Source organism: Mirounga angustirostris, unplaced genomic scaffold, assembly GCF_029215605.1.
Source record: "Mirounga angustirostris isolate CCGP_5_RB_7025 unplaced genomic scaffold, mMirAng1.0.hap1 SCAF_6, whole genome shotgun sequence".
NCBI lineage: Eukaryota > Metazoa > Chordata > Mammalia > Carnivora > Phocidae > Mirounga > Mirounga angustirostris.
Genome location: NW_026991714.1, coordinates 90136103 through 90151762, shown reverse-complemented (window position 1 = coordinate 90151762; position 15660 = coordinate 90136103). Strand labels below are relative to the sequence as shown.

The 15660-nt window shown below is 39.6% G+C and overlaps 1 protein-coding gene across 5 annotated transcripts in view; it reads left to right on the top strand.

Annotated features, from left to right (window-relative positions):
• SLC16A9 (solute carrier family 16 member 9) overlaps positions 1-15660 on the top strand; it is a 52383-nt gene that overhangs the window by 14007 nt on the left and 22716 nt on the right. For all 5 annotated transcript variants that reach the window (XM_054508168.2, XM_045877888.3, XM_045877889.3 and 2 more), the window contains one exon: positions 8899-9131. In XM_054508168.2, the coding sequence (XP_054364143.1) occupies positions 8936-9131 (196 nt within the window). In that variant the 5' untranslated portion in view covers positions 8899-8935. The remainder of the gene's footprint in view (positions 1-8898; positions 9132-15660) is intronic.

Sequence of the window (15660 nt, the reverse complement as noted above, 5' to 3'; positions counted from 1 at the left end):
CATTATGGGTCATCGAATGGTTCTCTAGAAGTAGTGTGCCCAGGCTTGGCCATTTGGGACAGAGGGAAAGAGACAGGAAGATTTTTCTCTCTTTTGGCTGGCAATGGTGTGTATTTGCTCTCTTTGGAGACACAAGGGTGGACTCTGCTCATTCTCCAGCCTGGAAACCAGCCAACAGATTTTGGGGAGTTGCCACATCAAAGTGTGGGGTTAATATATTGCATTGCCACTACCAGTGGGGACAGAGCCAAATGTCACAAATGAAGAGTGAGCAGGCAACCATCCATTCCTTTGTTCTCCCTCTGTGCACTGGGGTGGCTAGAAAAATAAAAGCCGTGCTCTCCTGGGAAGGTCCAATTATTCTGCTCTCTTGTTTTGTAAAGTTAGGATTCTTTGGAGAGAGATGCTTACTTGTCTATAGCCTTCCAATTCACTAGGGCACATTAACATGTTGGAGGGTTTTTTTTTTTTTAAGATTTTATTTATTTATTTGACAGAGAGAGAGATAGCGAGAGCAGGAACACAAGCAGGGGGAGTGGGAGAGGGACAAGCAGGCTTCCTGCCGAGCAGGGAGCCCGATGTGGGACTCGATCCCAGGACCCTGGGATCGTGACCTGAGCCGAAGGCAGATGCTTAACGACTGAGCCACCCAGGCGCCCCTGGAGGTTGTTTTTTGAGTTGATACACTTTCTGACACTATTTTCTCCTATTTTCATTAAAAAAACCTTTTGCAAATCTTCAGATAAATGGATGTAATCATCTTTTAAAATTTTGTATCATAGACAATGATCCCCTTTTGCATTTTCTCAAATGTTGATAGAAAATCAAGAAAATAACTTCGTCATGGTCCTCACTCCTATAGGAATTTTTGCTTTTGATCAATGGAGATTTGGGGGTAAATAAGCTTTGTCCTTGACCATCTTATAAATGATGAGGTTGAGCTAAAAGAACAGCCAAGTGCTGGCTGCCGCACTGGGGTGGGTGGGCTCAGGTACCAGTTTCCACATGTTCCAGTCTCCCTCTTCATCCCCAGCTCTTAACCTCTTCTCTCTCTCTCTCTCTCTCTCTCTCTCGCTCGCCCGTATCCTTTCTCCACTGGGAAAGAAGATGTGACGTTTGGTCAGAGGTTGTTCTCTCCTATAGGACAGTGATTCTCAACCCTGGCTGCACATTAGACTGACAGAGAGGGTCGGGGCCTACCCCAGATCAGGGCGGGGTGGGCTGTCCATCACAGATATTTTAAGCTCCCCAGATGATTCCCGTCAAGAGCCACTGGGACTGGGCAACCGTTTTCAGAATGCATCTGTGGGTGACCTCCGTCAGAATCACAGAGTGATTTTTAAAAAATGCAATTTCTGAGGTTCTAACACACTAAAAATGCTTAGGACTTGAACCTGCAATAAAAGGAAACAATCTGGTGGTAAATATGATTTTAAAATTATTCCAAGTTGGAATCTGGCAATATCCAGATCTTGGTTTAAATTTTCTAAATATCAAGAGATAACTAGGGTGCCTGGGTGGCTCAGTTGGTTGAGCGACTGCCTTCGGCTCAGGTCATGATCCTGGAGTCCCTGGATCGAGTCCCGCATCGGGCTCCCTGCTCGGCAGGGAGTCTGCTTCTCCCTCTCCCACTCCCCCTGCTTGTGTTCCCTCTCTCACTGTGTCTTTCTCTGTCAAATAAATAAATAAAATCTTTAAAAAAAAAAAAAGAGATAACTAAAGATTAAAAAGTCTTAGAAACCCTAGATTTAAATATGATTCAGTAACTAGTTGCTATAAAACTCTCTCACGTAACTAGTAACTACTCTTTAAGGAGGCTATCAAGTGACCAGGAATTCTTTATGGTTTTTAAAATAATAGCTAACATTTATTAAAACTTTTTACTGTGTGCTAGGCACTGAGCTTTGCTTGAAATTCCCTGTTAATCCCATTTTAAGACTAGAAAAGTATGGCTCAAAGACATTAAGTAATTGGCTCAAAAACATGGTAAGTAGCATAGACTAGATTGCAAGCCAAATATATATATGTAATAACAAAGCTCCTAAAATTCTGGAACCACATACTAGGAAAATTTCCCTCTTCCTCTCTACCCCATCTTTATGGTAAAATTAAGAGGAATAAAGAGAAGCTATTAAGCAATTGAAAATGTTAACACACTTCTTATCATTTTCTTTATGTCTTTCTTGTGTGTCTACATAAAACATCCAAACACCACTGATGTACTTCGGAAACCCTGAACTTATGTTTCATTTTCATTGCTTAGATTCTTCTTTTATGATGTGTGGTCATTCCTGCACCTGAACAGAAAGCAGCTTTGCTTTCTTTTACTCTTTTGTTCGAGGAGCTATGCGTCGAAATAAGATTTTACTCATGAGTTGTGCAAGCTGTACCATAATCTACTTTAAAAACATTTTAAAATAATTTGAAAACATTTTCATTACCCCAAAAAGAAACCATGTGCCCAGGGCAGTGTTTCATCTTGGCCTGTGGTTTAGAGCCTTTCATTTAACAAGAGTAACATCAATGTAACTGAGGAAGGTCACGAAGCCCAGGATGACTTAGACTTTTGACACAGCTGATGGATGACCAGGTCAAGACAAAACCAACCTGGAATCAACCATTTCGCCCACCAAGGACATAGTCACATGATCCTAGGCTCCTAATTCAAAAAAAAAAAAAAAAAAAAAGCTTCAGCACCAGCTAATTTGGCAGTGATTGAGATTAAAAAAAAAAAAAAGTTCTGATTTTACTGCCTATGATTTGAGCAAAAAATGTATCAGGAATCTTTACCGAGATGTAGGTCACAGTAAAAAAGGGGTTATTAGAGAATGATTATTGTGGGGGGTAACAAAGGCCAAGAGGGACCATCAACTCAAAATAAGATCAATTATAAATCACTCCCAATTTGGCAAAAAATGGTATACTATGTATGTATACACTTTAGGAACAGAAAGCTTCTGTGTTAACAGTGAATGTTTATAAATGTCAAATATGTAATTCTGGGATCCTATATGTGGAGAATAAACATTTTCAGCCAGTGTAGGCTTAAGGAAATAACAAAGGATTGGCATTATTTGCACAGAACTAAATGCAATCTAAGGTACTAGAACTTAATCATCATGAGTAAAATGTAGATTTTCATAGATAGTCCCTTTCATTTTCCAAAGAAAGTAGCTTGGAATTTGCCCTCTGACAAAACAAATTCTAGCGTCTTTAAAAAGAGATATACTGTCCTTTATACTATGATAATCTGATTTTCTTGAGTAATAATATCTTGTTATGGTGAGTTTTATTTATGCTGTCCTCTCTCTGCACTCCAAACAAGGTTTATAATATGTAGAACATATTTAATGTTTAAACTAAAAATAAGAAGTACACTTAAATGATAAGTTAATGTTAATTTTGTGATGTTCCCTTAGATCGTAGTGTGACAAAGAATGGTCTTCTCAAAATGGCTTATAATTTTGAGTTTTATAAGGTGTCTTGTCATGCAAAGTCTGGGTCTGTGAACACTCTGATTTAAAAAGATTCTAAATTTTCAAAGAATGTACTAGAATATGCTACAATGTATTGTTTCCTAGAAGCATAATTTCATACAGTTAAATGAGTAAGAGCCCCAAACTTGGAATATACTCATGGAACACTAGTCCAAATAAAACAACACTCTCTGATGTTTACAGATCTTGTTATTTTTTAGGACAAAAAAATCCATCACTTAGATAATATAAGTGGGTTATTAATGCCAGCATATATCATGTAAAGTATGAAAAAAAATCCTATCTTGGGGTTGTAAGTATAGGCTTCCTGATACATGTTCTTCTTAAATTTCAATGGAGGGTGCTACCTTTCTACTCTTGTTTTCCTCCTTGAGCCCTCTAAGACCTGCCTTCTTTACTTTCCACCAAATGTAGCAGGCCTATCCTGATTCCACACCCAAGTTCATGTTGTTTTCTTGCCAGCGCCACGCTTTCCTGAATCTCTCCATTGTTCTTTAGGACCAACCTACTTCATAAGGCCTTCCACTCCCACTTTCATTTCCTTCTGACTCCCAAACGTTTAATAGCTGGCCACCTCTTTGGCACTCAAAGATCACATGCTATCTTACCTTCCTAACTGGGGTGTAAGCTCCTAGAGGGCAAAGGCCATGTCATATTTCTTCTGATTTACCTTGGTATCTAGTGCAATATAATTTAATTTGCAAGTGATCAAAAAACCTGTTGAATAAAGATCACTTTTATAATGCTGTATTTCTGTAGACGTTAGTATAAGTGTGCTTAGTGGAAATTTCAGTTAATTTGAAGTTTTTATTTAAAAAAAAATTCCAGAGGAGAGATTTTTATCACATTGAATCATAAGATATGAATAGGAAGGATAATAAAGAAATTTCAGAAAAAAGTTATGGCATATCTATATTTCCTATATTATGCGGCCATAGACTATATTCCTAAGCTTACCCTTTGGCCCAAATGGAAACAAGTGGGGTATAGAAAGTTAATATAATCCAACTTGAAATCACTGCATACTTAAATTTGTTTATTCTGTTCTAAGTAAAAGAAAAAACACCAGCTAACTTAATAAAATTAATTTATTGGGTTTGCTCATAGAGTGAAATGAAAAGCTGGAGAAGCCAATCTTGGGTATCCCCTAGGTAGTCAAAGTAGTAGGAACTGACAGAGGGTCTCTTCAATGTGCTACCTTTGCAATCAATAAACTTCAAATGTCCATTTTTTTTCCTTATGGCATTTCACCTAAGATTCAGAAACCTGGGAGAGAGGGTCTGCTGCCCTTGCTGGGGTCAGGTGCCATTCTATAGATCAAGATCAAGGAATCTTGATCAACAGTCCTACCAGCTGTCTACCCACAGAGAAGACCTAAGTCCCCCAAAGGAAATTGGGAGCCATTACAAAAGGGGGGAAAATAAAGATTAGTCTATTCGTGAAATCACCTTGCAGAATATATAATTCCTTAGGTGAGAAACACCTAAGGAATAGAGGAAACTATAGGAGAAATGTATTTGTTACCCTGACAGAAAACAAGAAATCATGAAATGGTATTTTTCAGCATGTTCTATAGAGATCACATGTATATCAAACCATGAGACAATTAAAGGTCAGAAGCTGTTGGCCAACTCTTTATAAAAACTTGTCTTTCTAGTCAGAGTTGATATACACGGGAGCTTTATATTTCAAAGGTTGTTCTCCCAAATATTTACGGTGAGAAGAATTCTCTGGCTCTTGTCCTTTGTGTTGAAATGTCACCCAAGGCAAGGCAAAGTAAAGCAAGGCCAAGGTATTTTGTGTATAAAGGCATTTCTGTCTACTTAAGTCTGTACACTGGGGCAAGGGAGATACTCCTCACCCGTTCACTCTTCCCACCCTCCAGAAAATACTAGCTTTCTTCATGATTCTGGTGCTTTGCCTATGTAATTGTGTACTTTTCCTGAAGTGCTGTAACTTTAAGATTTAAATGAAGGACAGTCTCTTATGCATTTGTTCTCATACAGCCCTTTAGTCTCTTTAGAGTTTTGGCTATTGTTATTATATAGTATCTAGTTTAGGGAATCAAGAGTATATTTTCTTTAAAAGGGATTTTGACCAAGAAAAATTGCAAAGTACCAAATTGTCATTAGAAGGACCAGAATTATGTTGTTTGCTTTTACTAGAAAGAGTTAATTTCTGATGAAGGGACATATCTGATTACTTCAAAGGATTTAGATATTTGGAAGTTTGCAGTATTCTGTCCGCTAACACAATCATTTGGTCTGAGAGGCTGGCTTTTGGACTCTACAGTCTTGTGCGCAAATTGTAACATCTTCCAGTTTTCAGTTATGAAATACTGAAAGTTAATTTATACAAAGGCCTGTGGTGGGTGGTGATGTGATTTTTGCCTAGTGTTCTGAATGTCAAAGTGAAGAAATTCACTGAAGCCCAGATAAATTGATGGGTGTAACTATGACTCTCTTAAGGTAGCCAAATGCTCCACCATCTAATTAGGGACATGCATGAATGGATGAATGATATTTTCCACTGTCTTTAGCTATTATCTGATGAAACCACAGCCAAGGGAATGGCTTAGAAAAATCTGTGGTCAAAGAAGACTCTGTTGAAACTGTAAACCTGACATGGTGCAGAGACATAGGAGGTGTAGATTAAGTGGGAAGCCCTGTGGGGGCAGGGAGGTCGAGGCTTGGGCCTCCTAATCCATGCCATGTAAACTGTTTTAGAACTTTGAAAGAAGTAATATTTTCAAATTCTTTTAAAATATCATTTTGAGGGCGCCTGAGTGGCTCAGTCAGTTAAGCGTATGCCTTCGTTCGGCTCAGGTCATGATCCTGGACTCCTGGGATCGAGCCCCACATCAGGCTCCCTGCTCAACGGGGAGGCTGCTTCTCTCTCTGCTTGCTGCTCCCCACTGCTTGTGCTCTCTCTATCTCTCTCTTTCTGACAAATAAATAAATAATCTAAAAAAAAAAAGAAAATACAGATTTTATTACATTAAAAGTTTTATGGAGGAGATCATAAATATCTCCCTGTGCACCAGAAATGCATTTGATAAAACATAGTAAGCATCCTTTATAATAACACTCAAAGATAGAGAAATATAACTGTTTTCTTAATTTGTGAAATAAATTGATTTAAGCCCCAGAGGTAGCCCCTTGGCATTTGGAAGTGTTCCCACTAAGTTAGGAACCAGACAGAGACACATACCCTTATTATTTAACATCATCCTGTATACCCTGTTCGAAGCAAAGGCAAAAGAAGGAAATCTGAAGTATAAAAATTCAAAATAAAAATGTAAAACTATCACTGTTTTTAGTTGATTGTGTAACTTTATTGTATTATATATTGTATATACCCAAGGGAATTGTCCAAAAATCTACTGCAAACAAGAGAATTTGGTAAGGTAGTGAGACACAAAATTAACATATAGACATCAATAACTTTTATACACACAAACAAAAGACAAAGAAATAACCCCAATTATAATATTAGCAAAAAGAATAGAATATTTAAAATAAAAAAATGTTAGGGAAAACTTTAAACATTAAGAACACAATAGGAGACTTGAACAAACACAAAGGCATACCATGTTCTTTGATAGAAAGACTCAACATCATAAAAGGATCAGTTTGCCTTAAATCAATTTACAAATTTACCTTAAACTTTAAACTAATGTGGTAATGGTGAGTGAATAGGCAGACTGATGGAGCAGAATGGAAAATCCAGAAATATACCCATATATACATACCCAAGAATTAGATAGGAATTACAAATGGCTTTTCATCTATGAAATGACATACTATATTCAGGGAATGCTGGAAAATGCAAGTTCAATCTATAACGAAATACTGTTTTACAGTTACCAAATTGGCAAAAATCCAAAAGTTTTATGACACACCACAAATTGCTGGGGATGACATAAGTTGGTTTACTCCCTTGAAGCCAATTTTGTAATTCTAGTTACAATTACAATGTACATACCTTTTGACTCAGCGATTCCTCTTTTGGGTTTTACCTAACATGTGCATATATGGAAAAAGATGTATGTATATGTAAGGTTATTCACTGCAGAGTTGTTTTCATTGTAAATCACAAGGAACTGGTTGAATTAAGAGAAAGCTCTGTACTGAAACACAAGGCAGCACAAAGAAGAGAATAAGGAAGGTCGCTATGTATCGATGGGAAAGATCTTCAGGATGTTTGTCAAGTGAAAAAAAGCAAGACATATACAGATACATATGTATATATCATGCTATTTTTGTGTAAAAAATAGAGGAAATCTATATTTGAGTTAGCAATGTTTGCATAAACAAACTCTAGAAGGATATAAAAGAAACAAGAAGCATTGGTTTCTTGTGGAGGATATGGGAGTTAGGTGGGAAATAGTTAGGTGTGGGCTACATACTTTTGGTCCCTCTTTTTCATTCTTGAACTAGATAATAATCTAGATAATAAACTAGATAACATGTGATAGCAATAGCCAAACATCTAAAGGGACTAAAAGGCTCTTGTAATGTTTTGCCTATTTGGTAAATAAATAAGTGTGCAGTCATATAGTGAGATACTTCATGCTTGTTAAGAAAAAAATGACTAAGGATGCTGTCTATGTACTGATAGGGAAAAATCCTGGGGATGTTAAGGGCATGAGACAAGGTTTGGAATAGAATGTACAATGTGCTGTTTTTTGTCAAAAAAGAGGAAAATTCCTTGTATATTCATGAAGAAATTCTGGGAGGAGACTCGAGTTGGTGGATGTTGTGATGTGCTGCCAATTCCCCTCCAGACTCTCTTTGGGACTGAGAGATTCCTTGCCCTAGCTGCTCACAGTACTGTTGGCAGGGTGCCTTCAGCTGACAGCCCTACTGGAATGACTGCCTCATTTGAAGGGAGACCTATGGTCATGCCCACTCCCTGGACGGCCTGAATCTGGTGAATGATCAACATGGGGGTGTGATGGGCCAACTCTCCGTGCCTAAATCAGAGCAACTCTTTAGAAGTTCCCTTCCTTGACACTGCATGGCAGCTTACCTTTTTCCTCTCCTTCCTGTTACCTTCCATAGGAATAAAACAGTTTCCAAAAACCTTCTTCTTACTAAGAGTCTGCTTCCTGGAGAAGCCAACATGTGACAAAAGACCAAACCTGGTGAATGGGGACAAAGTTTTCACTCTGTGCCTTTTTATAATTAAAAAAATTTTTTTGAACCATGTGGATGTATTCTTTACTCAAATCATCAGTGAAAATTTTAAAGTTGATATGTCAGTGATATTTTATGCTTTTCCATGTGTATTTTTAGAGAAGCTTTTTATGACTTAATTTAGGAGGAGATATTTTTAATCCAAAATACTGTGCCCTACTATACTCTAAATATGCTTTTCTTTCCTTTTTGTTTTTGCTTAGGACCTACAGAGGAACACCTCTTTGATCTGACCTTACGATGGAATTTAAAAAGTCACCTGATGGTGGATGGGGCTGGGTGATTGTGCTTGTCTCCTTTTTCACTCAGTTTTTGTGTTACGGATCTCCATTGGCTGTTGGAGTCTTGTACATAGAATGGCTGGACACCTTTGGTGAAGGGAAAGGAAAAACAGCCTGGGTCGGATCCCTTGCAAGTGGAGTTGGCTTGCTTGCAAGTAAGTGGATAAATTTATGCTTCTCCTCACTCCTTAATCATTTAATTAGTTTTGTTGCATCACTAACACTGTGCAAGGCATAGGAGGATTTTTTTTTAAGTATAACATATTTCCCTGCCTTCATTGAGATTGTAGTACCCTTTCACTATAATAAATCTATGTGAAAATACAGGGTTCCATAAGATCTTCATTCATCTCTTTATCCATTTATTTGCTGTTATGTGCCAGTCAGTGTACTAGATGCTTATAAAAAGATGGATAGTAAACACACTGTTCCTGCCCTTAAGGGACTCACAGTTTAGTGAGAGACACACATACTTCCATGAGTACGAATGACACATGAACATGATGGCATAGATCCAGGCATGTCCAGTGAATGCTGGTGACCAAAGGGCCACATGATGTCAGGCAGTCATAAGCAGTTCCTGTATGATTCAAAATTACTCCTCTGCAATTTAGGTACATTGCAATCAAATTGTATGAACATCATTTGTGTCCCCTTCATAAGAGAAGTGTGACATGGCAAGGGGTAGTCCCATCTCACAATGGCGATTCTATTCAGAATTCTAATGCAGTGTTATGCATGACATAGATGTGATGTATTTTGTCTCCAAGAGAGATGTTCTTCATAAACATTTATATATGATGTAATAATGATTCCTATCATCTTTAGAACAGTAGAAGATTTTCATTTACCTTTAAAGGATGAAAATCATATGGCACTTCAGTTTCTGAAGTAATAGTTTGAACTCTGCAGCAGTATTTAATGATCACATAATTTACTTGGAACTATTTAAGCACAGGTATGCCAGGATGGTTTGGAGTCAGTTGCCCTGGAGTCTCTTCCTGTGTACTATGAAGTTGACATGGTTCATTGAGCAAATCACAATCTCTGTTCTATGGGAATATACAGAGAAAATAAGGACATTGAATGTGGTGATTTGTAAGGTACTTTTCAGCTCTGAAATGATTTCATGAAAACAAAATGCACTAGCCGTACCTTCATTTGAACATAGTGTCTTTCCTGATCACTAAAGGGGACTTCTTAAAACAAAACATAAACATTTGCTTCCAATTAATGTATTACCTTGTTAAATTAAAAGCAAGACTTGAAAAACAATGCTGGATCATCTGGTCATGCCAGATAAGATAACTAAACATAACTAACAAATGAAAATAATACTGTCATTATGAACTCAAGAGAAACAGGAAGAGTTTGCTCAAGATTTGTTTGAGAGAGTTTTTCAAAATGCAGGTTGTTTGCAAAGTACAAATGGATGATAACTGATATGTTAATATAGGGGTTTGCAGGTATTGATTTCTAGAAAATGATCTGGTATGAAGAGGACAGAATTTTTTAATGTTCTCCAATTGGTCACCATTTCTATTAGCAAATACTAAGTTACATTTTTTTATAAGATTTTATTTATTTATTTGACAGAGACACAGCGAGACAGGGAACACAAGCAGGGAGAGTGGGAGAGGGACTCGATCCCAGGACCCTGGGATCATGACCTGAGCCGAAGGCAGACGCTTAACGACTGAGCCACCCCGGCGCCTCGCAAATACTAAGTTAAACAGAAATGTCATTACCTCATCTTCCAGCAAGGGTCAGGGATAATGGAAATGATATCTCAGTTAGCACATACTCAGAGAGCAAGTTTTTTCACTAACTCTGTCCAGGTAGGAGTTGAGGGTTCAGAGAAGCTGAGAGCTCCTTAGGGATGGGTGGGGCCCTGGTGGTCAGAACTCAGGCTGAGACTCTGAAACTGAACTGCAGCTCTGCACTTTCTCCAAGCTCCCTCTGCTTCAAGGGCCATGAGCGGCCCCCTTAACTTGTAGGCAGGACCAGCTATGTAATTTGCAGGCCCCACTGCAAAATAAAAATGCAAGGCCCTTTGTTAAAAATTAAGAATTTCAAGACAGCAACAGCAGAGCAGTAAATCAAGTGCATGACCCTTGTAAGAGCTGAGCTCTGTGCAGCCACAGTGGTCTTAAGGCCACGAAACCAGCCCTGCACGGAGGGGTTACAAAAATAGAGCATACCTCCAAAGGTCAGGGGAGAAAACAAGTACTGGGGGGACCGTTGAATTGAAGCCAAATGCTAGTTCAAGTCCTGGTACTAAGATTATTTAGCTGAGTTACCTTGTATAAGTCCCACTTAACTTCAGGCTCATCAGCTAGATGAGGAGGCACTTGGATCAGCTAATCATACCCTTTGAAGGTGAACATAGAATAAAGAGACCAAAGGGTTTAAGAATGAGGGAGTGGTAGGAAAAAAATGATGGCTGAAGAGCTACTGCTGATAGGTGTGTGTGTGTGCACAGGTGTGAGCACTTTAGTCTGTGTCTGCTGAACATGAAGAGCCTCCCTTGGCTCTTCAGAGCATAAATTAAAGGACAGGTCCTGGAAACCATGATAACGAAGTATTAGCAAGAGGTGTCTAGCAGTGTGTGAACCATGTCAGCCCTTTGTTGACAACTTTGTTCTACAGAGAAATAAACAAATTAATACTACCTTGGAAATGGGAAAAGTATAGCTCGTGTTGGTAACCCAAATGGTTATCAGCAGCACCTCCTCCTGAACCAGGGAGGTAGCTAGAATCATCTATAGAAATGGTTAAGCATGTAAAGGCCACTATTCGACCCTCAGACATTCTAATTCAGTCAGTCTATAATGGGGCCCACATATGTGAATTTTTGTAAGCCCAAAAAGTGATTTTCAGTTGGGAACTACCACTGGCTTAAGCCCTCTTGACTTAGATTTCAACCTTGCACTTTTTGATAATTCTCCAATGTATGATTTGCTTTGACTTTGTAAAGGGAGCTACTGTAGGTTTCTGCTTGGTGGTAGCACTGCTCATGCTATGTAAAAGATGAAAAATAGTGTCCACTGACTCTGATTCTGGTGAAAAAAACACATAAATGGACATCTTTGTGTCTTTTTGATAAAATATAATATATACATATGTGTATATAGATTCATACACTTTTTGATAAAGATGGGCTTTATACATACATATATATGTGTGTGTGTGTGTATTTGCTCTTTTTTTTTTTTAAAGATTTTATTTATTTATTTGACAGAGAGAGCACTAGCAGGGGGAGCAGGGGCAGAGAGAGAGGGAGAAGCAGACTCCCTGCTGAGCAGGGAGCCCGACGCGGGGCTCGATCCCAGGACCCCGGGATCATGACCTGAGCCGAAGGCAGATGCTTAACCAGCTGAGCCACCCAGGTGCCCCTGTATTTGCTCTTAAATTCAGGAGTATGTATGAATTACTCAAGCTTGTCTAAAAAGACAATTGCCTACCGATCAGTGCAGTGGGGTGGGGATGGGGAGCGGTTCTGGGCGTCTTCATTTTAATTAACTCCCCAGATGATTATGATGCAGGCAGACCCTATTATATCTGAGAAACATGAGTTATTGTCTTTACCCAGTTTTGTCCAGAGAAAACATAGTAGGTGTCATCCTCAGTTCTGTGATCCAATGCCTGGAGTTTTATAACTGAGCAAGGCAGAGAAGAATAAGTACATTTGTCAAGCAACATCTATATTCTACCGTTCTTGTGCTTGTCCCTTACGTTCACTAACCGCCCCTTGTATGCCTGTCTCAATACCAGCCACTTTCACTTACTTGATCTTAATTGATCCTCACCACATTGCACTGAGGTAGGCATTATTGTCCTTAAATTTTAGTGCTCAAGATGCCCACATGAAGATGAAGCCCAAGATAAAGCACATTCTCTATGACGAATAGTGGCATCTGTTCAGCCTTTTTCTTCGTCTTTAAATTGGGGACAATAAAAGTACTACCTTATATGATTGTTGTGTAGAATAATTGAGATGGGGTTTGGTATATGGCAGGTGCTCAACATATATTAGCTATTAGAGGACAAGAATCAGCTGCAAATAAAATTACTTTTGCAAGCAGTTCCAACCAAACTGTGGAAGCTGCAAAAGAAAGGGACCCTTCAGAATGAGAGACAAAGATATTTCTGGGGCAATGGGCTGGAGGGAGAACTGGAACTTTGGGAAGATTGTGTCTGAACATCTCAAATTTAAAGGCCTACCCCTTTTCTCTGGCAAACCTAGACTTGGACGGTAGCTCACAGTAGCATATCCGAACAGTGCAAGACATGCACTTCTTTACACTCTTTATCATCTTTTTCATTCCTTCTCTTTGAAACTTGAATAATCGGGGAGAAAATACTTCTTCCTCTCATCTGAATTATTTGCTTGTCCAGATGATCCTTGGGATGAATAAAGCTGGGAATTTGGGTTATACATAGTAAATGAGCTCACCTCCATTACACACATCCATAGAGTCTCCTCCATGCTCAGGATTCCAAGACAGAAGACATCCCCTGTGCTTATAAGGGATTTTAGTTTCAGGGAAGAGAAAGAAAAAAGGCTTACTGACAATTTGAGGCTTCAAAAGTGCAAAAGCAAACCAATGTCTGGAGTTTTATAGAGATGGGTTGTGAGGTGGGCCAGATGGGCGGATGGGCTGTGCATGGTGGGCCATCAGGGAGCAGGCCATCCACACGGAGTCCCTCCGTGCAAAGGCCTGCAGCGTGCACCTCGGGATGCATTCTGGTAGAGTAAATCTGGCTGCAGAAGGAGGCATTGCGTTGGGAGATGTGATGGTCAATGTCCACTTGGTTAGGCTATATTCCCGTTAGTCAAACACCAGTGTAGGTGTTGCTGTAAAGGTATTTTACTTTTTAATTTTTTAAATTAAAAAATTTTTTTTAAAGATTTTATTTATTTTTTTGACAGAGAGAGACACAGTGAGAGAGGGAACACAAGCAGGGGGAGGGGTAGAGGGAGAACAGGCTTCCCGCTGAGCAGGGAGCCCGACGCTCCAGGGGGCTCCATCCCAGGACCCCGGGATCATGACCTGAGCCAAAGGCAGACGCTTAACGACTGAGCCACCCAGGCGCCCCGCTGTAAAGGTATTTTATAGTTGTGCTCAAAGTCCGTCATCAATGGACTTTAAGTAAGGGAGATTATCCTAGATAATTTAGGTGAACTTGATTCACTCCATTTAAAAAGACTTAAGAGCAGAAATGAACTTTCCCAGAAGAAGAAATTCCATCTTTGGACTATAGCTTCAGCCTGTGCCAGAGAGTTTCAAGCTGCCCTTCCTGATGGCCTGCCCTATGGGTTTTGTACTTGCCTAGCTGGGTCTCGCAATTGCATAAGCCAGTTCCTTGCAATAAATCTCTTAACACATATCTTCTGGTTCTGTTTCTCTGGTTGAAACATGCCTGATATAGGAGGGATGGAACTGAACTCAAGGGCTGTTCGTGGCCCTGCATTGTTTTTGGATGAGCTAAAACACTTTTCGGTTAGATGTCATTCTTCAAATTCAAGAAGGGCGGGGCCATTTTTCAGACAACAGAGTTGCTGAAACAGCAGGGAGACCTTTTGTTCCCTATTTTTGTACTCAAAGCAGAGTCAGCAGTCTCTCCCCTCCCTTTTCTCCTTAATTCCTCCAAAGGCCTGCAAACTGATAATGAGTCAATAAATCCGCCCTCAGGTTAATACGGTGAGTCACTACTGCCAGCTGGGCTTGCTAAATGAGTTGTGAGGGCTGGCAGAGTTGCTTTGGAGGCTCTCTGGATGATTTTACTCCCAAGCACTGTTAACTCCTTCCAGTAGGACTGAATTTCTGCCTCTTACAAGGATTCTGTCGCATTGGCCAGTTCCCAGGATGCTAGGCATTTCCAGGATTTGGTGAGAATAACTCCGGGTTTTGCTTCAGCTTTCCGTACTCTCTGTAGATCAGCAAGCCAACCAACCAGTAAGGCAGTCAGTACGCAAGAGATCAAGGGTTAGAGTGGGTTTGGCTCCTTAGTGCCTTTCTCTTCCTTTAGGGAGATGAACTTGAAATTCTGGTCTCAGCAGGAGGAAGGGGTGAGAAACCTATAAGAGTTTGCTGGGCTCCCTGCATTGTGGGTAGAGGGGTAAGACTCTCATGGCCCAGTCATCTGCTCTGTTAGGAAATGCTTGCTGTGCTGCAGGCATACAACCTGGTTACTGTTCTATTCTTTTTTTTTTTTTTTTCTTCTCACTGCACTGTCAGCCTACTTACGGCTTCAGTGCAGTGGGCCTGGCCATCCTACCACTCTTGGGATCCTGAAACTTTTTAGGAGAAATAAGTGCATGGAAGTTGATTTGTTTCCCAAAAGGCATGATTTCTTTCTCAAAGCTATCTTATAATAATGATAAATTGGAAAACCACATTATGTTTCCATTTCCTCCATTTAGAATTTTCATCTCTTTTGTTGATATAATCATACTTTAGGGCCCAGTTCAAGGCTCAGTTGTTTTGGCCCATGGTGCCCTCCTTTTTCTGAAATCCCCAACACATGATTTGAGCTTTTCTTTTGGTGCCTCTTGTCCGTGACCTTGGATTTTAATTGAACTCTTGTGTGTTTATTTTGTCTTCTGGTTTGGCTCTTAGATTGTGTGTCATCCTCTCTGTGTCTTCTACCATGGTATGAGACACCAGTGCCATGCTGTCC